Genomic DNA, 23,035 nt, shown 5'->3' with positions numbered 1-23,035 from the left:
TTGATCCCAACAAAGAAGTAGAAGAGGCTATGTTGGTTATGTTAAAGATTAATGTGCCAAGTCTTTTTTAGCTTCTCTTTCTTCTCTATTGTTCTATGTGAGTTTCTTTCTTCTGGTTTCTTACTATATTTGCCATTTCGAATAATCTTATTGATCTGCCCACTAAGTCAAAATCTTAAATTTTAAAATCAAATAAAAATCAATCATAATTTAATCAACAAGAAGTCTCCATCTACTGGAAGTGCCGATCATTAACATTATCCAAACACATGAAAATAATAATTAAAAAGAAAAACAACAACAACAAAAACAAAATAGCATAAAGCGATTTTTCAGAAAAAAAAAAACAGAGCAGTTAAAAAAAAACAGAGCAGTTCACGAGTTCGACAAATTTAGTGTGTTCAACACACTTTGGACTAATAAAGGATCACAACTTATTTGTATAGGAAGCTGATCATCTCTTTCCAACACCGATTTGCTCATATGTGGTGTCTTGTACTTGTTTGATCCTCCAACTTTCATAATCTCTTGCATGCACAATTGAAGAGTTAGGAAAATATGGTTTACCTTTTCCGTAGGGTAGTTTTCAAAAGACTCTTCTACCGCACGAACAAGATCTTCGATGGTTTTTGGACACTCTTTATGCTGTAACGATTGAATAGCACTAAAAAATCCAAGATCTAAAATATTTAGATCCGGTGAGTTTGGTGGCTGACACATCAACTGGATATCAAAACCATTACTTGATGCAACTTCTTGGAAATATTTATCCCCACATTCAATATGTGTTCTTGCATTATCTTGTTGGATGAAGATAGTTTTCCCTCGATCTTCTAGTGGCCACTTTTCATGAATAACAGAAAGAACCTTTTCAATCAAACAGGCTTTTATATCTTCTCTTTTGACCGATGTTACTGCCTTTAGTTCCAAAGTTCCAGCTTCTCTATTTTTACTTCGTCTCTTAGCTGGCTCAATAGTAACAAAAGGAAATATTCCAATCTTTCCAGAAAATATCTCCGTTCCTTCCTCGTCAAACCTTGGACGAGCCATAACAGCTAAAAACATTACTTTTCCGATGTAATTCTTACTTTGACATGTACGTAGCGGCTCTTCTTCAGTCGGAAGTAAATAATAGTTCTCCGTCTTCTTTGTCATGTAGAACCATTTTTCATCGATATGCACCATATTGTACATATCAACAAACTTTGGTTCATGAGGTATAGTATGTTTATCCAACATAGAAATGCAAAATTGTAGTCTACCTTTCAAATTGTCTTCCTTCAAATGAGGCTTGATGCTATTGGTATGACGTCGAATAAACCCTTCTTTCTTCCGTCTAAATAATGTTGTAAGACTCACATTCATAGCTATGGCCATCGACCTCAAAGTTGTTCGTTTATGGAGTGGAATATCAGTGACTTGGTGTGGCTCAATCAAGATTCTTTTGCGACCACAATTTATAGAAACTATTCTAATTTTGAAACTTAAATAAGCATCACAGATTCACAAAATATTTACATTGGCTCCAATGTAAAAATTTTGAATTTTAAGTTTAAAAACAATTATGTAAAACGTTGGCTCTATTTTTTTCAAATAATTCAGATTCATCAAAATTTTACTTTGCCTCCATTGTGTAAATGACGTTTAGTATTTCTTTTTATTAATTGAGATTTTTTTTGCTTTTTTGGGCAAAATGATTAAGCATGTTTTGCCTACTTTAATTGCTTCTAACTGCTTTAGTTAAGTGTTTTAATTAAATAAGTATTTTTCTTAATCTGTGTGCTAAACTCAAAACATCCAATATATTGAAACGGAGGGAGTAATAATTTTCTAAAAGGACGACACACATGCAATCCGCATAGAAGGTTATAAAAATTGTTACTATGCTTTAATTGAGCGTGTGGCCTAAAGTCGCTTAGGCACGTCCGTCGAATAATGCCTAAGTTGTCTCCACGGTTCTAAACTTCTAATGGCCGGTTATGATAGAGTTACATACAGTTTAATTCTCGAAATACTGAATTTTGAACACTTGCTAATTACAACAAAAATCTACTAGACAAAAAAAAAAATTGTTTACTTTGATTTCTTACAATATGTATCTGTACTTCGTTAAAATAAAACTCTATTTTGGTCAAATACTTATATCATTCCTAAAATATTTGAAGTGTGTTTTGGTATGGTAGTCTACTGGCTTCTCAAGCTTCTTGAACTAAATCCCATATTATGTCATCATATATATATATATATATATATCTAATATATATATATATATATATATATATTTTAATTAGCCATCAGAATTTGTTTTGAATAAAATAAAATAAAAACAGCGAAAAAAATCTGAAATTACGAGAGTACGTGATCAGCTACGACGCCATCCACAGTACGTAATGTGGATATATTAATACACTGAGATCAGGCAAGCAAGCAAGCGCTATAACAAACGAAACAGAATTTCAAATTTCAAATTCGAATTCAAACTAGAGAGAGAGAGAGAGAGAGAGAGAGAGAGCAGATAAAAGCTTCAGCGATTTTGATTTCGTTTCATCGTCTCTCTCACTTTCTCAGTTCTTTCGTCTGCGATGTCGTCTACCAGAAGAGCCACTTCTAATAAGAGAGCTCAGCCAGAGCCGCCGCAATCGCTCAAGAAGAAGCCAACAGTCAAGGCTAAACTCCAGGACGATTCGGATCCCGATGATTCTAGGTCCGTTTTTTTTTTTTTTTTTTGTGTTTTTCACTTCGTCTTCTTCTTCGTTTCTTCTCGTTTTGGCTAAATTGTGACTCGCGATTGTGGTTTCTATGTTGATCATACGCAGCGATCTCAAAGGACTCATGTCGGCGTTGCAGAAAATCAGAGAGAAGGCGCAGGAGGATGGCCGTAAGAAGAAGGAAGAAAGCATCTCCAGGTGATATAATCTCTCCGTTTCATGTTTCTCTCTGATTAGGTTATGGAATGTTTAGTAGAAACAGAGTTTGATATCACCGTCACCTTAGATTTCAATTATTTTTGTTATGCGATCATCGATAAATTTATGGCGATCGTTTGATTCTGCGTTTTTTGATTGAGTGGTTCTTCAAATTTGTTCTCGTTAGAACATGAATTAATTAGTCTGGATCTTGTATCGCAAACCAAATTTTATCAACTAGATGTAGCCAGATGAAGCTAAGGTGTTCGATCATATGCTCAAGCATTTTGATATTGGTTGATCTGTTGTGCAATTGATTGTGGTATGCTCTTTTATCGCTTAAACTAGAAAGCAAATGTTTGATTGATAAAAGATATCAAGCTCGTTGTACATGGATTAGTCTGGATCATGTATCGCAGACCAAATTTATCAACTAGTTTATAGCCAGATAAAGCTAAGATGTTTGACTTTTAGCATTTGATATTGGTTGATCTGTTGTGCAAGTACTTGTGGTATGCTGTTGAATCCCTTATATTATAAAGCAAATATTTGATTGATAGAAATAAACCTCGTTTGATTTCACAGATACAGAACGTTTAGATGTTCATTCGTTTGTTGCTAATCTCTGAAGCACTTGGTTGATTTCTATTGATAATTTGGTATCGAGTTCTCCACGAGAAGATGAATAAACTCTGTTCTAATGCTCTTTAAGTGTTGTTAGTTTGGTAGCTGAATCTTGCTTTAATCCTTGTGTATCTTTCTGGCAGTGTGTCCAAGGAGGTTAAGTCAAAGATTGACGAGCTGAAGTCAAAACTAGAGAAAGAAAGGTAGGCTATATGTTGCTGAGGACTAATATCTAATCCTCCATGTTTTTGTGAATGTTGGTTTAGAAGATGAGATACAAATGCTGATATATTCCCTCCTTGTTTTACAAACTGCAGACAAAACTTTTCCAAAGCACTTTCAAAGAGTTCAAAGGAGGTTTGAACAAAGATCCCAAAATGATATTTAACTTAATTGTCACTTTAGAAAAGGTACAATGAGCTGAAATCTGATTCGTATTTGCAGTGTGAGAATATCTTGAAGGATGAAGCTGCCAAGTTTGAGGAGCTTCATAAGAAATTCATGAAAGATAAAGCTGATCATCTCCAGGGTTTGAAAGGTATTATTTCTATTGCCTTACTGGTATAGTCATCTCTTACTCTTATGGTATTAGTGTTGGTTGTCAAAAATGTCTATTTCTTTCATTAGCTAAGTATGATACTACCGAAAGGGATGCTAATGTGTTTCTGCTTTACAGACACTGTTTCAAAGTTCGAGGAAGACAAGGAGAGGCTTTACATGCGATATGAGCAACTAAGTAAGCCAACCAGTCCCTTATAATGAGACCACTGTTATAAGACGGCAACACTTACTCACTTCCACCTGTAAATAACAAATAGGGAAGAAGGAGAAGACAATGATAACGGAACAGGAGAATTTCTGCAATGAAAAGCTTGCTCAACTGGAAGAGTCGCTGAAGAAAAAGAAACGGGTAAATAAAAGCCTTACATTTACATTACTCACTCTCTCTCTCTCTCGTTGATCTTGTTGTATGACTGAAACGCCAATTCTCTTGGGTGTAGGATGACAAAACTTTCAGCATATTGAGGAAAACTCTCGGCTCTATGCTGGAAAACGAAGCCTCTGATGAAGAATTCCCACCTGATGAGTGAAAGATTAACGTCTCTTCACTGATGCTACAAAGCGATGCTTTAAGTTTTCTTTTTTCAGCAGAAAACACTCTTATCTCAAGTAGTGTTTCAAGACTTTGAATGTAATGAATATCAACATTCCTATTTTCTTCTATGTTATAGTTTGGAATTGAATGAGTAATTACATTTTAGCAGGCTCCACCACAAGTTAGCTAACATCTAATATCTTCCCTTTACAATGTTATTATTATTACTGCTTAGCGAACACTAGCAGTTTCTGGCCAAAGTTCTCCACCTTTGTTCTCTATTGTTACTGCTTATCACTAGCCACTTTTTACATTGGGTATGGCTAATATATAGGCAGATCTATAACCCAAGTCATGGAGATTCTAAACCACATAAATTGCATATTCAGTATCCACCAAAATTTCTTACACTCTTGAGTGTTTCGGTTGATTGCTCTGCAACTATGAATGACACAAAAGGCCACTGTTTTCCTCATTGCAAGTTCTATCTCCACAAGGAATGTGCCAAGTCACCCTCAAAGATCAACCACCCTTCTTATCCCAAACACTATTCCAAATGATGAACATAGTTAAAACTTATTCTTTGGTCTTGTATGTCAGCTGGCCTGCAGTTGTTTCAAGTACATGTTGCAATGTCGAGATAGATGTACAATATAGTTCAATTCAGGAGCCGTTTGCAGTGCTTGTCATCTGTGCTGAGTTGCGTTGATGGTGACTTCCCTGCATCACTTTGCCTAACAAGATAACACACATCTACATCCCAATGTTTTTGCATCTTGACGACGTTGTTGTACATGTTTTTGCTGGAAACACACATCATGCATCATATATATCTCAACGAGCAGACAAATCTTTGAGACCCTTTACAAAATGAATCATATTTAACCAAAGCTAGAGCTCTCTGTGATAGATTCGGTCCTTGTGAACTTTTGTGGAAGAAGAAAGGATTGCTATTTCAAGATAAACATATTTTCTCATGAATTACAGGACACCTCTTTGGTGTTACAAGAATATCTTTCTGACATTGGAAAGAAAACAAAAGAGGGTGAAAATGTTAAGAGAAGATGAGTTTATTTCACTTCCAGAGTTCTTCCATGGGGATTCCACGCTCTTGAGCAACATCGCGGAACTGTCTCATCTGTTGCACTGCTGCAAGAGTAGCCCTTGCATTATTGAGAGCATTGTTGCTTCCGAGCTGTTTCCCCAATGCATTCTCAACTCCTGCCATCTCTAGCACAATCCTAACCGCTCCTCCAGCAATCACACCAGTACCTGGTGAAGCTGGTCTAAGCATCACCTTGGCTGCTCCATAATCACCCTCTGATCTATAAAACAAAAACCAAACAAACCCTCTAATACATAACCAAAACATTCAGAAACATAAACTTTCCCTAAGCTTTAGCTCCATGGCCTATCAAACAACCAAGTCTTCTAAACGTTTGTGCACAATGCTTAAACCAAGTAAAAAAATTCACATCCAACACAACCATGGCTGCACAATGCTAAGAAGACTAAATCCCAAAATCTTAGTTCATTGCTAACTGATTGACCAAAAAAACGATTCTTCTAACCATTAGGACACAAATATAAGATTTTGAGTACCAAGTCCCATAACACCAATCCTAAAATCCAACACAACCATGGTTGCACAATGCTAACAAGAACTAACCCCCCCCCCCCCCCCCCCCCCCCCCCAAATCAAAGTCCAAGAAAGACTCTTTTCTCCTCCAAAACCAAATCTTCCAACACGTCAACACACATTACAAACATCAAATTCAAAACTTTTTTTTTTTACCTGTGGGGGAAAGTGGAGTACTTGGTCATAGGAACTTGAACAATGTTCCTCCTAGCATCAATAGCAGATTTCTGAACAGCAGCAACAACTTCTTTAGCCTTAGCACAACCAACACCAACATTGCCTTGTTTATCACCAACAACAACAATAGCTCTAAACTTCAATTGCTTCCCACCTTTAACAACCTTAGTAACTCTCCTAACCTGCACAACTCTCTCTTCAAACCCATCTCTAATCTTATCCTTTTTGGGCTTCCCACCAATACCTGAACTCTTCTTAAACTTTGAATCCATCACATAAATGTCCTTACCAAGCATGCTCTCACCACTATACGCAGGACCGTAGAGCTCTTCGAACGCCGTCGCGATCTCTTCCTCCGTCTCGTCGCTTCCTTCGTCGAAGTAAGGAGGATCGACGAAGCCTTCAGGAGCAATTGGTGGGTCGAATACGACATTAGCTGTTATCTCAGGGGTCTGATCCTCGAAGAAGAAAGTTTCGGTTTGCTCGTTGGAGGCTTTGACGAGAGTGAGAGATGAGACGCGGCGGTTGAGGAATGAGGAGAAGGAGACGATGGGTTTTGTTGTTGAGGAAGAGATGAGAGATGAGGTTCCTGTGTGGAGGGAGAGAGAAGTGAGTGAAGAGAGAGCTGATGCTGTCGCCATTGAGATATGGAAGAGGTTTTTGGATGAGGGAAAGGGAAGCGAGAGTGGAGCAAGAAGAGGCTTATCCAGCAAACCAGGTTGGTGTTAACTGAAAAGAAGATTATCTGTGGGGGCTTTTAAAGTAAATTATCAAACTTCTAGTTTGTTTACAAATTGACCACAATATATTCCACCATTTAAACCCATATAACTTTTTATCACATTTACATTTATTAGGCCATGTTTATAGGGAGAACACATGGGATGTTCTTAGGCATTTTAAAAATGAAAATAATTGAATAGTGGACTTAAAATCATGCTCACTGATCTTATTCTAGAACTGTTCTTGGGCCTGATCTTGTGTGACGTGTCTCTTTCGGATTGGTTGAAAATATATGGAATAAATTTGGACATTAATCTATGTATTAATTAAATAAAATGTTTGTCTTGTTTAATTAATTAAGTAATATGTTTGTTTGTTTTTTTTAAAAAATTTTATTTACAATGTTTTTTTTTGTTTCATAAAAATATGGCATTGTATTTTGAATTTTAGTAAAAGTTTTATAAGTTTGCAATTAAAATGTTATTTTATAAATTTTTATAATTGTAATATGTTTAAGAATATTAATAAACATTATATTATTAAATAGTATTAAACATTCTTAAAATTTTTATTAAACATTAATCTATATATTTATTAAACATTCTTAAATTTCTATAAGAATATTATATTATTAAATATTAAGATCTTAAACATGTTCTCCCAATAACTAACTTTTTAACAAAAGTTCTTAACTACTGATCTTACATTATTTTAACAATATTTATACTCTAAAAACACCCTAAATTGATCTCCCTATAAACATACCCTTAGTGTCCTGCGGTCATTTTGATCGATATAGGCTCATAAGTTGAAGGCGGCCCTTTGCTTACTTCCTCTTTATGGCCCATTGAAACTTCTTCAAATACTTTCACTAGTTTATAATATACCCACATCAAGCAAGACCTAGAGTAAATGATTAAAGAAGTTGATGATGATTGATGAATCACTAGGATATAATTTCGGATACTAAAATGGTTAAATTAGAATGGTTAAATTAGAAAATTAAGATTAAACATTATACTTTTTAACCAAGAGAGGGTATTTTTTTGTAATCATTTTTACAAACCCTAGTCAATTTTATATCGACCTAAGATCGGCTTTGTTAGCTACAAACATCATATATATTAATCATCATTATTGGGTTACCACTTCTTACATCTCGTGAGGTAACACCAAGGGAACCAACCATGCTGAAGTCTGAAAATAGCCTTATCAGTTAGATTCAGTTGTTCGATCGAATCTTTGTAAGATATTTTGGCCAAAAAACATATTTTGAAGCCATGTTGAAGGTGGTTTTATCAATTAATCTATCTTAAGAGTTATAGCCTGTTATAGGACAATGGGTTTGGAAAAATTGGTCGCATGGATCTCTTCTCTCTATGAATTTTGTAAAAGTGTGTTTTGCGAAATTGAAAGGTGACCAAAAAATAAATGGGTGTACAACCAAACGTCCCCACTCAAAATTGAAAATTCAATTTAGCGTTGCTCGTTGGTGTGTCACGTGGTGAAGTTAAGGTTCCCCCACCACTTCTCTTCTTTATTGTCTGTCCATTCCAAAGATTTTTAAGAAAACAAAGCAAAGAGTTTTTACTATTTACTAACATATCACCAACGTCGTCATTTCTTCATGTTCCTTGTCGCATATACACTGATGTCAACAAAAGTCTTCTTCTAAAGCTGTACGTACGTAACAAAAATATTATAACTGTATGAGAAGAAGATAGTTTTGTTTTTTTTTTAAGATAGTTTTGTTCATCTCATCGTAAAAACATAAGAGTTTTGACATGATATGTCTCCGCGCTTGTTGAATTAGTTTCTATCTCGAAGTTTAGCCACCAAAATTTATTTATACTACAAAAAAATTAACGGAGGTTGGATAATATAAATCGATCCATCATATTTACCGTCGAGTTGAATTGGTTAAATGGGGAAAGGAAATGAAAAAGAAGAGGACTGAATGAGAATGAGATGCTTGCTGAAAAAAAGATGTAAACAAAAATTGACAGGCAGTACAATAATGTGTAGTAGTGTCATATGACAGCTGACGAGTCTACTGCCTAGCTAGTCTTGACGTTAATATTTTGTCCATATTTCTGTTGCCATTATTTCAACTTAAGGAATGTGTGGGTTCCTAATACTTTGTTTATATTCATCTTGTTGTCATAATACGTATCTAAATTCATAGTATGAAGTTAATGCTCTTTTGACCTAGTGGTGAATTAATCAAACGTTTTCTGTAATGTTTTTTTTTTTTTTGTATATGTCAGATATGCGATTAGGTTGTAAAAAATATGTGATTAATTTATGCAAATTAATGGAGGCCAACTTACCTATATCGATTTTCATTGTCACATATGTGATTAAATAGTTTATTGTGAACTTGGTTGCAAATAAAATGATCCGTCGTTAAGTGGTTTGTAGAACCGTTTGATGTATTGTCAAGTGCCATAATAAATCCATCATTTGTAATAAGTACTGAAGATCTAATAATGATGTAATAAATGAACAAAATTCATGATGGTATTACTGATCATTCATATTTGTCGTGATCAAAAAATCATAAGATATATATAACTTTTTTTTTTGATAAGTTTTTTTTTTTAACTTGATGTTCGTTTATGTGGATTTAAGTTAGAGATCAAAGTCGACTAAAGTAATAAGTATTGAGGACCTCACATTTGGTTTGCTCATTGGTCACTAATCACTGTATATATACGTGACTAAAAACCCCAACTTTCTATAAGCTTTAGTTAGATTTTGGAAGGTGTACTGATCCGGTCATTACAAAATAAGTAGTGTTAAAAATAAGAAAATTGAAATTTAAGCAAATTTAAAAGTTGTATTCAAAGTTTGTATATAAGATATGATTCTATACAATAGTGCATATCAAACACATTTTTTTTTTTATCAAACACATTACACAAACTCCTTTTAAAATCAGGTTTTTTATTTTATTTTATTGTTTCGATTCGTTTTATGTCAGTGTCGTGGATCTCAATTCTAAATTATGCCTCGACATACTGTACTAAGGTTTTCATTCAGGCGACTTTTAAAAGTCAGCGATGATACAATATTTTTACTGGTGGTTCTGTTTTGTAAAATAGTAAAACGAGGGGTGACAAAAATATAGATTTGTCCATTAGAGCTAGAAGAAAGCAAACCTTTGCATAGCTGTACCATTTCTACATTTGTGTATTTGTATAGATATGCATGGATCTAACTAACGACATAAAATGGCAAAATCTATTCACAGTTGAGTTAGATATACAATTAAATATAGTGCTATTTATAGTTTTTATTGGTCAAAGAAAACAATACAACATACAAATTTGCTGTAATTTACCGTTTCATTATGCTAACATCTTTATTTAACAAATTACAAATTGGAAAATGAATACATTCACGTTTGGACCATTCTTATATGGCTACTTTTGGCTTCGTGGCCCCGATGACTAACTTGATCCACCTTATCATCTTCATCAAACAAGAAACTAAATTGTCAAATTAATTTAGTGGTGGCCCTAAATGCTAGCTATAATATCGAAATAACTTCTCTTTGTAACCAAATAATATTCTTACGACAAATAGATTTTATTTTGATACAAACCTACCAAGGATCATAACTTAACGAGCCATCCCATGATTCTTTCTCTGTATTGTCTTGTCAACTACATGCATATATGAATCCGGGTGGCGACATAGCATCGACAATAACTTAAAACACAAAATAAACCCTGGTCCTCGTCAGGTTTTAAGGATACATGTGTGTGTACACAAAATAATAGAGCACTCAAAGCTTGTTCGTACTTTTTTTTTTTACACAACACGCTAATAATTTTTATACCTTTAGGACGTGAAGGGGAAAATAAAAGAGTAAAATTATTGTGGTCCAACAACTTAAGCACCTAAGATCCTTCCCCACTATTGTTTTGGGGGTCCTTTATTTCTCTTCCTCTTCTTGTTCCATCTTTCATGTGAGATAGAGAGAGAGAGTGTGTGTTGAATTTTGCAAATGAGTATGAGAAGAAGCAAGGCGGAAGGGAAGAGGAGTTTAAGAGAATTGAGTGAGGATGAGGAAGAAGAAGAAGGAGAAGAAGAAGAAACAGAAGATGAAGATACTTTTGAAGAAGAAGAGGCTTTGGAGAAGAAGCAGAAAGGTAAAGTTGCGAGTAGTAGTGGAGTTTGTCAGGTCCAGAGTTGTACCGCGGATGTGAGCAAAGCCAAACAGTACCACAAACGACACAAAGTCTGCGAGTTTCATGCCAAAGCTCCTCTTGTTCGGATCTCTGGACTTCACCAACGTTTCTGCCAACAATGCAGCAGGTAAACAAACTTCTGTCATCTTTTTCAAACAACAACCAAAAACAAGAACAAGAAATATGAGACCTTTTTAACTTTGGTTTCTAAGGTTTCACGAGCTCGGTGAGTTTGACGAAGCCAAGCGGAGTTGCAGGAGACGCTTAGCTGGACACAACGAGAGAAGGCGAAAAAGCACAATTGAATAAAGACGGTGAAAGGTGTGAGATGCCGATTTGAAGGTTAATGAAACAGGCTTTGCTTACTCTCTTCTGTCAGTCTCTTTTAGCTCCTTGTCTTGTGATCCCCTGTGTATCTCTCTGTTTCTCCATAATGCCTGCAATCAAAGCTATATGCTAAACCCTACGACATATTAAATAAATGCATTGAGACTAAGTAAAATGCTTGAAGAAATATGTGTAAGACTGTGTAAACTTAGGAAATGTTATTACAAGGCAAGATCTTATACTAGACCAGGAATCTGTATATGTTTTGCAATCAACATATGAGGAGAGAGAGCTAAAAACTATCAAAAAGAATAATTTGAGAGACACTTTTGATTCTTGATATCTGTAATTCTCTTACAAGAAAGATCATCAAAATCTGACTGACATCTATAAATCGAATTAGATTGGAGGACTACTTCTAGTCACGTTTGATTCCCAACATTTTCATTGAGAACTCCCAAGCAACGATTGCTGCAGCATTAGCAGGGAATGCTCTCACAATGGTTGGACCCAGACCTGCATAGCATCCCTTGAGTCCAGCCCTCTTGTGAATCTGCAGAGATGATTTAATGTCAAATACAATATTTCATATACTCTATATCTATTTAGATTCATAGAGGGAAAAGATGGCTGGCCGACCGAGCTCAACACTTTAAAAGGATTTCTCTCGGTAGCTTTGTCTGGAGAGGTCTGGATAATTGTTTTTGCTACATCAAAGGGCAAAACAGCTGACCAGCACTGCATCATAGAAACAGAAGTAATATTCATATACTATATAGCAACATTTATCATGACAATCTCGATTGAATTCATGAAACACACTATATAGATTATTCTTACAGCTATTCCTCCAAGGCCACCAGTGAAAACTCCTATCCCCATGTCAACCAAGTAACCATCTTTCAGCTTCGAATCCTCCAATCTCGAGTGGATATGATACCGTAAGTACTCATAGACAGTAAAAAAGACAGCATTTCCAGTACATTCTCTTAACAATGTTGCCGAACCACCACGAAAAATACCTGTTACCTGAATGATATCCCCATCAACCTAATGTTCGATTCTAAGTAGAAAATTTTAGTAACGAGAGTTTCTCACCCCTTCATTTTTGACGGTCTGAACAGCACAATCAAGAGGACTGTTGTATCTACGGAAGTTAGGAACCAAAGAATCCGTTCCTTGGATCTGCATTCTACACTGAAGAAAACAGTGAATGTCCAAAAACTCCATGGAAACCTCATCAAAGGTAATAACTTGGGAAAAAGAAATGGTGCTTTGGAAATTTCACCTTAACCAGCTCTGTTGGACATAATACAAAACTAATAATAGCTCCACCAAACATAGCAGACGGAACAATTATCTCTGGCCGTGGCCCATCATCTGGCAAAGTTCCCTTTACAATAAAACATGAAATTTGTAAGAGATACATATATCTGAAAGGCAGTGAAAGATCAATTGGCCTAAAAATGTTACCCGCAAGAACAGCTTTGCCTGGGAGTATATACCAAACATTAATGAACTTTCAAAGGCCATTCCCAAAAACGACGATGTTGCTCCCCTATAAAGTCCTTTGACCTAAATAAAGATTTCAAGTCAGCAAAAAAAAAAAAAAAAAACTTGTATCTAGCCAACCAGGTGATGTTGGACATCTAGTAAGTATCCATTGACACTGAAAAAATCTAGACTTTCAAGAACCAAAAATGGTTTTGCAAAGATGCTAGAGTCTACTAAGGAGACATAACAACAAGAATGCAGAGAAATATACTCCTTCAGATTGCAGGATTCTAGAAGCACAATGCAGTCCGTTTTTGTATCTGATCCCTTGCACCTCTGTATTATGTTTCTGAAGTTTCACCTGATCGGACAAAAAGATAACAAATTACAAAACCTCAAAGAATCAACCATTACCTCCTAACATGAGTGATACCAAAAGCTCATAAGCAACAAAACCTATAAATAAGTCTATATCGAATACTCCAATGTTACAACACTTTGTCACACCAATGCATCAGCAAATTAGAGCAAACCACATGATTTAGAATTCAGCAGCCTGAATATGGAATTGGGAGTCTGAAGCCTAATCTTGTCGGAATTGGAGAATGAAACACATATGATACCCAATTGGTAATAAAGACACACAAAACTGAAAAATTGGGGATTGGAAAATTGAGTTAGTAACCTTGACGGTGTCGAAAGGGTGGCCGACGGCGACAGTGGCGAGACCAGCATTCATTCCGGCGACATATTCCTTGTAAAACCCTAATCCCTCTCCGCTCTTCGTCGTCGTCTTCTTCTCTCCCATTCTCCCACCACGCCACCGAGCACTTCACAATTATTTGTTTTTTCTCTTCTTTCAACAATTTTGGTTAATTTCTAACATTTGCTCGCAGTGCAGAGTTAAATTTGAGAGACTGCTACAAAATTTACCTTTTGCGTAGTAAATTTTTTTTTCACTTATTTATTATTTATAACGAAAATGATTTTTACCAAAGTTTCCAGGTTAAACTTAGACAAAAATTATGGGATAAGGTTGCATAGAAATGTTTGGGGATGGGATTGAAAAGGTTAAAAAGATCATCAGTACAAGTCATTGGGAGGGAACTATTTCTGATTTTCTTCTATAGTACTATAATAAACCTATAAGCAACTTTCAAATCTAAAAATTATATCCCGACCTAGTTTATATGTACTTTTATGTAAATCACCATCATATTGTTGTTTGTTGACACAAGAATTCATTTAACCATGGTTTATACATGATGATGATATGAGATCAACATGTAGTCAAGTTAAACTTTTAACTAAATCACTATCATGATTGCTTGTTGACACAAATAATACATCTCACCATGGTTAACTCTTTTTTTTTGTTATTTATTGATATGATGAGAGATCAACCACGGTTAAGTTATATTATGCTAACCATAAGTTAAAACTCTTAACTCATATAGAAAGCTAATAGTTGTAAATTATGAACAGTATAAACATTACAAGAGGACGTATCGCCACCGATATTAATCCCCACCTTGTTATAACTGTACCCAACTAGGAAACTACTTCCAAAGACTTTAGAAATATATATATAGTGAAACTACATTCAAATACAGTAATTGTTTGTTGAGACGCAAAAAATTCATCTAACCATGGTGACAAGCATTTGCTATTTGTTCATGATAGTGAGATCAACCATAGTTAAGTTAAACCTTAACTAAATCACTATCATAATTGTTTGTTGACACTTGACAGTTGACACATAATTTATCTACCATGGTTACGTTTAAGTTTTTGATATTCTTTTAATTGAGATGAGATCAACCACGGTTAAGTTCAAAATTTCCATTATGTTAAGTTGTTAACCATAGTTAAGTTAAATTAAATTATGTTAACCTTAGTTAAGTTAAATTCTATCTTTAGCTAAATCATTTAGAAGCTTTATATTACCGAACAGTAGAAACATTACAAGAGACAACCGGACGTATCACCACCGTCAAAACCAAGCCAGATGGAGAGATCGAACGGTCAATCTTCACTAACAACCACAAACGACAAGAAATAATAAAAAGTTGCGAATACAACCAAAGTAGACGAAACAGCAAACAAAACACGTGGCGGAAGCAAGACATGATATCTCTAATTCACCAGTAGGATGATCTAATTCACCAGCAGCATGTCACTCTATCCTCTCGGCTTAACGGTGCTGGCTCCTAGTATCGTCGCTGTACAACCTACGGATCACAACAACGTTCAAAACATCTTAGATCTGATCTGAACCGTCCGATCACAATATTCATATCAAATGTTTTAGTACGTACCAGTCGTAGACTGTGGGAGAGTTTGGGTGAGAAGGCTTGTCGAAGAGGTCTGTGCCCATTCCTCTTGTGGCTATGTTACTCCCTGGATGAAACACACTTCTCCACACGTTCTCCTTACGTGCCGATCCTGGCGTCGTCGGAGTTCCAGGACTCCCCGCAACCGCCAACACAGTTTTGCTACTGCTCCCTTCTCCTACACCTTCCAATAAATCATAACATAAATAAGAGATCATACAAACATCTATATAAATATCTATATATGCAAGTTCATGATGGACTTAAGGTTATATAAACAAATACTTTTGATGTCAAGGGGTTGGGCGGTGATCTTCTTGCGGAGGCGGCCAAGGCCATGCTCGGGCTTAGGTCCGGCAAAAGTTTCATCCCACATCTCTTATTTATCTTCCCTTTCTGATTTTCTTTGTTTTGGTTAGTCTTGGAGAGAATGGTATCAAGTGTGAAGTACTTACTTGAGGCTTCCTTCATCTATTTTATAGACCCATTTGTAAAACTATTTCTGAAAATATCTTTTTCTTTTTTTTTGTCGTCTATCTCTCTCTTATTTTATTCGACCCGTAAAAATATCTAGAGAAATAGTTTAGACAAGAAACAATTGATAATTATTAGTTGAAAAAAAATAACAACTGAAGTTTAAATATGAGCACAAAACAGAATTTTCGTTAAAAACTTCTGAAAATACTTTTATAGCCAAATATTATTTTCCTGTCATATATAAATAACATTATATATTTGTAAAAAAAGTTTGTTGTTTATAATGTCATGTAATTTTTATGTTATTTTACAACATTTGTAATACACAATATCTTTGCAAATTAGAATGCGGATAAGCCAATTTTATATGTATATCATCATAACACGTATTCAACCTTAAATTTAATACATTAAGTAGATCAAACCATAATAATCAGAAGAGTGAGCAGTGAGGGAGGAGAGTGGGAAATATAAAATGCCGGATGGATAGCGATCGTCGGATCGAGATATGGATAAGGACGAAGAGTCATGAAAGTAGTGGGACCTTTGTGAATCAAAGTATCAAAAGGCTTTCGTGGAAAAGTAATATAAAGTATTATAGGAACAAAATAACAACAAAACATATTTCGTGGAAAAGTATTATAGAGGGACGCGTGGAAGCTGTAACATAGTTATGATGTAAGGTCTGATGTTTTTCTGTCGTTGGCAACAGAAACCAACGACAGCAACTAAAAGTTGTTCTTTTGTTTGTTGCTGGTTTAGCGACTGATTGCTGACTGTCGTCAGCGATCAGCGATCGAAATTTCAAATCGCTGATTTTTATAGCGACTGGATTCAAAAACATGGCGACAACTTTTTAAAAACTAATATAATTACTAAAATACCTTCGTTATATTTGTGAAATCATAAAGAAACATTTAACTCTAAAATCCCAAATTACATCTCTTCTCATTTCATCTTCTCTTAGTCTCGTCGGACATTGAAGTCGCAAAGAACCAACTTCAAGCTTTAGCTCAGGTGATTCATAAATCTCTCTTACTTCTCTTCTCTTTTTCGATTCTTCTCCTCTTTGTCGATTCCAAACAAAAATGATTTGAAAGCTTCTAGCTTTTGTAAGCTTAAACTTATCATTTCGTAAAAGCTCCAATTCGATTTTGAGATCTAAATATTAGAGGGTTTGAACTGTTACTAAGATCTGGGAATTGGGTTTTAGTTTTCTTTACTGAAACTGTGTGTTTGATTTATTAATTTCTGATGAGGCTTATGATTCATTGAACTTTGCTGAAACTAGTTATGATTCTTACTTGAATCAGATTTTTATTTGTAATTCGGTCTTATATGTTTTATAATGAGTACACATTCGTTGGAAGAGCTCTACGATCATCTTGCATTATTTATAATTTGTTTGTTTGGGATTATAGTTCTCATGGTTAGTCCATTTCGTTCATTTTTGATGTGTGGTTTCGGAACCTGTGTTGTTTTGTGAAACTAATGTCTTGTTAAATGTGTTTAGTACTTCAACTTCTTCTTCTCTTCTCACTAGTTTTTTTCTCTCTTGCTTTAGATCGATAGAGATTGATTTTGAAAGTAAAGTTGATTCGTTTCTTTGATGACATTACATTGCTTTTACTTCAGAAAACACATAATTCTGAATCATTCTTATTGTGTTTATGCAGCCTGTGATTTGATCTGTTGCTGTATTCCAAGGCTGTCAAGATGAACAATGATGATGTAAGTTATATTTTTTTCTGTTTTTATAGAAATGTAAGTTTGAATTTGGTTGGTTTTGATTGAATATAGAGTTGGTCGGATGAGGAATGTCGGTACTTTCTTCAACTATATACTACTGAGAAAAGAATGGGGAACACAACGAAGACATGATTGAATCAGATTGGAAAGGATTCTGTCACAAAGAAGTTTGAAGAGAAATTCCAAAAGAAATTTCCATGGATTAGGTTTAAAAACAAGTATGATGTGTGTAGAAGATCATACAATAGGTATAAGATCTTGCTCCATAACAGAACTGGACTCACCTTTGATGCTTTTGGAAGAATAGACATGGTTGATGATTGGTGGAATGAACGAATTAAGGTAACTTCACTCTCTCTTTCTTTCTTCACTATTCACATGTATCATTGTTTCATTTATGTCTCGCTAGTCTCCACATATTTAAGTGAATTAAGCTAACTTATCTCTCTGTTTCTCTTTATATAGGAATGGCCTGATGCTGTAAAGTATAAGAACAAACTCCTGCCCAATATGGATGTTTTTAGAGAGGCGTTTTGTTCAGTTATTGTTACTGGAGCAGAGGGATGGAGCGCCCAACAAGGAGAAACAAGTTTAGATTCTAGAGTGGATGCTGAAAATGGTGATGAAGCAGATTCAATTGATACAAGTATGGCACCACCAGTGGTAGGAACACAGTTTAGAGCAGGAAGTTTTGGATCAAAGAGAAAGCGGAAGGAGGTTGACATAGCTATAGAGACTTCTTCTTCAAGAAACTTGATTCTTACTCGTAAGAATGAATTAGTTGAGAAGAGAACAAAGATAGAGGTTGATTCATAGAACAGATAGAGGAGGAGGATGGCGTCATGTTCAGCTACTAATGCATGGATCAGACCAACAATGCTACGATATTCTACGGATGAATCAAAGAACGTTTGAAGCATTATGCAGGATGCTTACTACGAGATATGGTTTAGAAGAGAACAAAGATAGAGGTTGCAATGTTCACACTGAAGAAGCAGTTGCTATGTTTCTTGAGATGGTTGGTCAGGATAAAACCGTGAGAGAGATTGTTGTAAGGTATCAAAGATCATTGGATACAGTGAAGAGGAAACTTGATGAAGTTTTAAGCGTTATTATGAAGTTTGCAGCATATACGATAAAACAGGGAGAAGGAGAATTCACAAGGGTAAGCTCAGTTCTGAGAAATGATGATCGATATTGGCCATATTTTAAGGATTGCATTGGAGCACTTGATGGAACGCACATCCCAGTTCGTCCTCAAGTACAAATGCAGAAGCTTACAGAGGAAGAAAATTGGAACCAACTATGAATATCCTTGCTATATGTAACTTCGATATGAAGTTCATATATGCATATGTTGAAGTACCAGGTAGAGCACACGATACAAAAGTGTTAACTTATTGTGCGAAGAATGAAGTTTCGTTTCCACACCGGCCAAATGAGAAGTATTATTTGGTTGACTCTGGATATCCCACAAGGATCAAGATTGTGACAGCAACCATGGCACTACACAACTTCATACGTGAATCACATCGAGAGGATAATGATTTTATACGTTGGCAAAAAACAGAAGAATATCATATTCATGGCAATGAAGATGGTGATGATGAAGATGATGATGATGATCATCATCATCATCGTCATGGTGGATACACTCCATATGAACCTACTAGAGACAGAGCAATAGAAGAGTTGCGTAATACTATCACCGGTCATATTGGTAGTGGACGTCAATTGCCTTACTAAAAAATTTTAGTGTGAAATTTTATTTTTTTATGAGAATAATAGTTATGTAATTATTGGTATTAGAATTTATTAATTACAACTTATTTCCTTAATTTTCATATTTATTATACATTTAAAGGTAAAAAACTTTTAAAAAAAAAATCACAGTCTCTAGCGACAGCCAAACGAACGATATAGCGACAAATTTTAGCGACAGTATTATGCGACAAGAAAACGAACAATATTGCGACAGTCGCTGATTTAGCGACAGAATTCAGAGACATGAAAACGAACAACAACTAGTGTCACTGGTCGTTGTCGCTGAAACCAGCGACACACAAACGAACAGGACCGTACTTACCCTATCTCCTTAGTTGGATAAGCTAGGCTTATTTTGAAGTTTGTACATGGTGTTGTTTTGAGGTTAACATGTTAGAAAAACTAATCACTAATGAACCTGGTTGGTTTTGTATGCAAACAATTAAACAAAGTCAAGATGATCGAGAACATACCTTCAAACATTCATTATTCGGTCTCTCCCTGTTTTCCCCTCCATCTGCTTCCAAAGCAACCACCTCTATATGTATAAATGATCTTTGTAAGGGTGAAAAACTTTTTAAAGTCTAATTTAAGCTTTGAAGAGTTTTACAATTGTATACATACACATATCCTCCACCAAGCTCCACTTCCAACCTTGTTCCATTATTTGTAAAGGATAGAAAATGGAGATCCAAAAGAATTTAGGTGCTACGTACTAAATCATAATTGAGGAAAAAGAAAGGATGACATAATTTACAAGAATCTCGTCCATTCGAGCTCATTGCCATTGCCACCAAAGTGGCATTTGGTTTGATAACTCAGGGTTTACCGTACTTTTCAACGTACCCCTGCAAATGAATAGAGGAAGTTTTCAGATTATCAGGCAACAATGCTTACCCCTGGTCATTTATGTTTAATTTCGGTCTAAGAAACTCACCTCGACAAGCTTCACAATTTTGGTTGCAGACAAACCAAGATACTGATCAACTGATCCGGTGTCAGTTGGCACCTGATGAAACTGGACTGCGGCGCTTACGACCTTTTCCGCAGCTTTTTTAACTATCATGTTATGCACATCTTTGGTAAGACGACCTTCACGCCACAACGGTTTCAACATTTCTTTAACGGTTTCCACAACTGCAGTTCGGAATTGTCTCATTACTTTTATCTCTGCATCTGACCTCACTTCACCATCTATCTCATCTGATTTCAATGTCTTTTTATATGAAGACCCATCACTTCTATGCCAAGCATCATGCCCTGCAGGTTTGCTCCTTTTCAAAACAACTCTATTCTCTGCAGCTGCCGCCGAAGAAATCTCTTTACTAGGTGTTGTTGTGTCATTTTGATCAACCACTGAAGTAGCCACCCCTTCCACTACTCCATGTGGTTCCAAACTCCTTCTCGCCACACTTTCTTGGTGTTGATTTTGACTGCATGAACTGCTTTTATCATCATTCTTGCATTCCCGTGCTTGGGTACCACTACCAGAATCACCATCTTTCTGCTGGCGAGAATTTTTCCGTGCCTGTTCTCCTTTACTTGACAATGAAGCATTACGAGATCTGTCTCCTAGATTCTCTATATCCGTGAAAGGATTGTAGAGGGCATCAGACGAGGGAAGTATATAAGGTGGAATTGTAAACGATGCTTTAAAGGGTTCAGAAGGTTCCCAATCATCTGAAGAACCTTTCTTTTTACTGCTAGTTGTGTTGGATGCTGCACCTTTCTCAGAAGAAACAGCTGCCTGACTCTCTTGAAGCGTTGGAAGTGATCGAGATCCACATATATTATTCCCCTTTTCAAAATTCCCCACGGTAGAAGCACCCTCATTCATAGGAACAGAAGCTACAGAACTGGACAATGATCCTGTCCAGGCTGGTCGAGAGGATCCCATGTCTGGTTTTAAATAGGAACTGATAGGAGATCTATGCTCATGAACAAAGCTGCTTCTCAATGTGAAGGCATTGCTGTTATTAATAACTAGAGACCTGTTGTCAGTGAAAGGAGCACCACACGTTTGCTTCAAACTCTCTCTTCCTGTGTTTTCAGATGAAGGCATAAAGCGCATCTCGTTATTGAACGGGAAAACTCTCTGAGATCCTGGGGGATTGACGAAAGACATGGAGGAGAAAACTCTCTGAGAACCTGGGGGATTTACGAAAGATAAATCCTCTCTGGTATGCAAAGGTGTCACGCCGTTTCCGATTAACTGGGAAACTCTAACACCTTCGTTGCTGTCTGATATTCTTCTTGCTAAATAAAGAAAAGCAAAATAATTTACTTGTTAATTCATGAAGAGCAATTAACCCCCAGAAGGCCAGAAGTATTCAACGACCTCTATATTGTTGGAACTGCTTCAACACAGGATCACAAATATCAAAATCTTCAAAAGAATATTCCAATGGTACTACATACCTACATCAGACTGGATATAACTGCTTCCAGCCATGTTATTTTCCGGCTGTTGTTGACTAGTGCAATTTGAATTCTCTTTCACATGTAGAAACTTGCAGGAAACCCCGTTGAAACACCACCCTTTAGCAAAAAACTTGCAGAGATGAGCTGCACGTTTTTGTTCTGGTTCATTCCCTTCACCGGCGGCAGGGAAAAAACTGTTTGGCGTTATACCCGGAGCAGGAAATCTGAGAAACGAATCATCTTTCAGTATAATGACTTCAAAAACATGGAAAATACAGAAGGCTCATACTCCTAAGCTCAGTTTCAGTGAAACTTAAGCAGGAAAAAAAATTGCCATACCTTGATAAAGTTCCATTATCTTGAGCAAAAGCTTGTTCCTTTATGATATTTGCTTGCTCATTTGAAGGTGTTGTTACAGAATGCCTCTTCACATCTACATGGGACGAGTTTGAATGAACAAAAGAGTTTCCTACAGAAACAAAAAGTACAAAACTTTGAGTTCTGTAAGACTGTAACAGTAAATGAACTTGCCTACTTCGTGTTAAAGCTACAATTTTTACAAGAGAGCTTCAGTGACAATCTAATTCGAACCTCTCATCAGAGCTAAATCTAGTCAATTTTAATAATTCTCTCTTGTCTTCTAGAACAAATAAATTCATCAGTTCCAATTAGAATAGGTGTTTCCATCAAATCAATTCACAAACTTTGACACAATCAATCAACAAAATCGAGCACCAAATCACGAATTACAATCAAATACTAACCGTTCTGGGGATTGGGAGCTTGAATTGGTTTATGAAGCAATTGAGATTCTCCTCCAATTGTATGTACTTGCACCTTTTGTTCGACCTCATCATCGTCAATGTCCATGTCGGAATCAGACATCTTGAAGTCTCCGGCGACGTAACAAACCCAGAGAGTGGTAAAATTGGTTTAAAAACTGCGGCGTGATCGGAGGACGGAAGCTCGCTGTTTTGGTTGAGTCCTCCTGATCTCTCCCAGAATACGTTTGGTATCGAAACCACCATTGATTAACAAAGACCCGTACTCATTTATATATCTAATGGGCCTTTCCTAAATTATATAAAGCTTAAGGCCCAATACTAAAT

The 23,035-nt window shown here is 35.9% G+C and overlaps 8 protein-coding genes and 1 pseudogene across 24 annotated transcripts; 4 read left to right on the top strand and 5 right to left on the bottom strand.

The window, feature by feature from the left end:
• Positions 1-375: 375 nt before the first annotated feature.
• On the bottom strand, positions 376-1,194 carry LOC104753276 (uncharacterized). The gene has a single exon (XM_010475551.2). The coding sequence runs from the start codon at positions 1,192-1,194 to the stop codon at positions 376-378; it is 819 nt and encodes a 272-aa protein (XP_010473853.2).
• A 1,109-nt stretch (positions 1,195-2,303) lies between these two features.
• On the top strand, positions 2,304-4,799 carry LOC104749482 (uncharacterized). Its single transcript, XM_019238134.2, has 8 exons — positions 2,304-2,704; positions 2,817-2,906; positions 3,674-3,733; positions 3,848-3,887; positions 3,975-4,068; positions 4,207-4,266; positions 4,349-4,440; positions 4,532-4,799. Exons 1-8 carry the CDS (start codon positions 2,583-2,585, stop codon positions 4,619-4,621), a joined length of 648 nt encoding a protein of 215 aa, XP_019093679.1. The 5' UTR covers positions 2,304-2,582; the 3' UTR covers positions 4,622-4,799.
• A 754-nt stretch (positions 4,800-5,553) lies between these two features.
• LOC104749481 (small ribosomal subunit protein uS5c) lies at positions 5,554-7,261 on the bottom strand. The gene is made up of 2 exons (XM_010471122.3): positions 6,422-7,261; positions 5,554-5,951 (listed from the first exon to the last, which is right to left on the bottom strand). The coding sequence occupies exons 1-2, from the start codon at positions 7,081-7,083 to the stop codon at positions 5,702-5,704; spliced, it is 912 nt and encodes a 303-aa protein (XP_010469424.1). The 5' UTR covers positions 7,084-7,261; the 3' UTR covers positions 5,554-5,701.
• Positions 7,262-10,729: 3,468 nt separating this feature from the next.
• On the top strand, positions 10,730-11,875 carry LOC104749478 (squamosa promoter-binding-like protein 3). The gene is made up of 2 exons (XM_010471120.3): positions 10,730-11,488; positions 11,574-11,875. Exons 1-2 carry the CDS (start codon positions 11,178-11,180, stop codon positions 11,668-11,670), a joined length of 408 nt encoding a protein of 135 aa, XP_010469422.1. The 5' UTR covers positions 10,730-11,177; the 3' UTR covers positions 11,671-11,875.
• On the bottom strand, positions 11,866-14,345 carry LOC104749479 (mitochondrial arginine transporter BAC1). Of its 2 annotated transcripts, none has more exons than XR_015584484.1 (8): positions 13,868-14,081; positions 13,454-13,543; positions 13,162-13,263; positions 12,977-13,081; positions 12,787-12,885; positions 12,529-12,710; positions 12,328-12,426; positions 11,866-12,241 (listed from the first exon to the last, which is right to left on the bottom strand). XR_015584484.1 is itself a non-coding variant. In XM_010471121.3 (8 exons), the coding sequence occupies exons 1-8, from the start codon at positions 13,988-13,990 to the stop codon at positions 12,107-12,109; spliced, it is 942 nt and encodes a 313-aa protein (XP_010469423.1). In that variant the 5' UTR covers positions 13,991-14,345; the 3' UTR covers positions 11,866-12,106. The 2 variants fall into 2 exon arrangements, 1 of the variants encoding a protein (XP_010469423.1); XM_010471121.3 differs by having other exon boundaries at positions 12,529-12,717; positions 13,868-14,345.
• A 752-nt stretch (positions 14,346-15,097) lies between these two features.
• Positions 15,098-15,941, bottom strand: LOC104749477 (dormancy-associated protein homolog 1). Its single transcript, XM_010471119.2, has 3 exons — positions 15,801-15,941; positions 15,501-15,699; positions 15,098-15,413 (listed from the first exon to the last, which is right to left on the bottom strand). The coding sequence occupies exons 1-3, from the start codon at positions 15,889-15,891 to the stop codon at positions 15,377-15,379; spliced, it is 327 nt and encodes a 108-aa protein (XP_010469421.1). The 5' UTR covers positions 15,892-15,941; the 3' UTR covers positions 15,098-15,376.
• Positions 15,942-16,028: 87 nt separating this feature from the next.
• Positions 16,029-22,980, bottom strand: LOC104749475 (protein FRIGIDA-ESSENTIAL 1). Of its 16 annotated transcripts, none has more exons than XR_015584477.1 (8): positions 22,691-22,976; positions 22,266-22,395; positions 21,924-22,150; positions 20,443-21,761; positions 20,263-20,353; positions 20,130-20,159; positions 19,979-20,043; positions 16,029-16,085 (listed from the first exon to the last, which is right to left on the bottom strand). XR_015584477.1 is itself a non-coding variant. In XM_087491430.1 (5 exons), exons 1-5 carry the CDS (start codon positions 22,809-22,811, stop codon positions 20,324-20,326), a joined length of 1,827 nt encoding a protein of 608 aa, XP_087347556.1. In that variant the 5' UTR covers positions 22,812-22,980; the 3' UTR covers positions 20,070-20,323. The 16 variants fall into 16 exon arrangements, 1 of the variants encoding a protein (XP_087347556.1); XR_015584481.1 differs by having other exon boundaries at positions 19,979-20,022; XR_015584478.1 differs by lacking the exon at positions 16,029-16,085 and adding an exon at positions 16,846-17,153.
• On the top strand, positions 16,875-19,572 carry LOC147925051 (uncharacterized). The gene is made up of 4 exons (XM_087491432.1): positions 16,875-17,009; positions 17,669-17,723; positions 17,793-18,083; positions 18,207-19,572. Exons 3-4 carry the CDS (start codon positions 18,051-18,053, stop codon positions 18,555-18,557), a joined length of 384 nt encoding a protein of 127 aa, XP_087347558.1. The 5' UTR covers positions 16,875-17,009; positions 17,669-17,723; positions 17,793-18,050; the 3' UTR covers positions 18,558-19,572.
• LOC147925050 (uncharacterized) lies at positions 18,598-19,579 on the top strand (annotated as a pseudogene).
• Positions 22,981-23,035: the final 55 nt, after the last annotated feature.

This window comes from Camelina sativa, chromosome 16, assembly GCF_030686135.1.
Source record: "Camelina sativa cultivar CO46 ecotype springtype chromosome 16, ASM3068613v1".
NCBI lineage: Eukaryota > Viridiplantae > Streptophyta > Magnoliopsida > Brassicales > Brassicaceae > Camelina > Camelina sativa.
Note: the sequence above shows the minus strand (reverse complement) of the source record. Positions and strands in the feature narration are given on the sequence as shown.

Coding starts and splice junctions, on each gene's coding strand:
- LOC104749482 (XM_019238134.2), top strand. CDS start 2,583: ATGTCGTCTACCAGAAGAGCCACTTCTAATAAGAGAGCTCAGCCAGAG. Junction 2,705..2,816: donor TCGGATCCCGATGATTCTAG/GTCCGTTTTTTT, acceptor GATCATACGCAG/CGATCTCAAAGGACTCATGT. Junction 2,907..3,673: donor AAGGAAGAAAGCATCTCCAG/GTGATATAATCT, acceptor TCTTTCTGGCAG/TGTGTCCAAGGAGGTTAAGT.
- LOC104749478 (XM_010471120.3), top strand. CDS start 11,178: ATGAGTATGAGAAGAAGCAAGGCGGAAGGGAAGAGGAGTTTAAGAGAA. Junction 11,489..11,573: donor TTCTGCCAACAATGCAGCAG/GTAAACAAACTT, acceptor TTGGTTTCTAAG/GTTTCACGAGCTCGGTGAGT.
- LOC104749477 (XM_010471119.2), bottom strand. CDS start 15,891: ATGTGGGATGAAACTTTTGCCGGACCTAAGCCCGAGCATGGCCTTGGC. Junction 15,700..15,800: donor CCAACCCCTTGACATCAAAA/GTATTTGTTTAT, acceptor ATTTATTGGAAG/GTGTAGGAGAAGGGAGCAGT. Junction 15,414..15,500: donor TCTCCCACAGTCTACGACTG/GTACGTACTAAA, acceptor TGTGATCCGTAG/GTTGTACAGCGACGATACTA.
- LOC147925051 (XM_087491432.1), top strand. CDS start 18,051: ATGGTTGATGATTGGTGGAATGAACGAATTAAG. Junction 18,084..18,206: donor GGTGGAATGAACGAATTAAG/GTAACTTCACTC, acceptor CTCTTTATATAG/GAATGGCCTGATGCTGTAAA.
- LOC104749475 (XM_087491430.1), bottom strand. CDS start 22,811: ATGTCTGATTCCGACATGGACATTGACGATGATGAGGTCGAACAAAAG. Junction 22,396..22,690: donor AGCTCCCAATCCCCAGAACG/GTTAGTATTTGA, acceptor TTGTTTCTGTAG/GAAACTCTTTTGTTCATTCA. Junction 22,151..22,265: donor GATAATGGAACTTTATCAAG/GTATGGCAATTT, acceptor TTCGTTTCTCAG/ATTTCCTGCTCCGGGTATAA.
- LOC104753276 (XM_010475551.2), bottom strand. CDS start 1,194: ATGTACAATATGGTGCATATCGATGAAAAATGGTTCTACATGACAAAG.
- LOC104749481 (XM_010471122.3), bottom strand. CDS start 7,083: ATGGCGACAGCATCAGCTCTCTCTTCACTCACTTCTCTCTCCCTCCAC. Junction 5,952..6,421: donor TACTCCACTTTCCCCCACAG/GTAAAAAAAAAA, acceptor TTTGTTTTATAG/ATCAGAGGGTGATTATGGAG.
- LOC104749479 (XM_010471121.3), bottom strand. CDS start 13,990: ATGGGAGAGAAGAAGACGACGACGAAGAGCGGAGAGGGATTAGGGTTT. Junction 13,264..13,453: donor GAATCCTGCAATCTGAAGGA/GTATATTTCTCT, acceptor ATCTTTATTTAG/GTCAAAGGACTTTATAGGGG. Junction 12,886..12,976: donor GTCCAACAGAGCTGGTTAAG/GTGAAATTTCCA, acceptor TGTTTTCTTCAG/TGTAGAATGCAGATCCAAGG.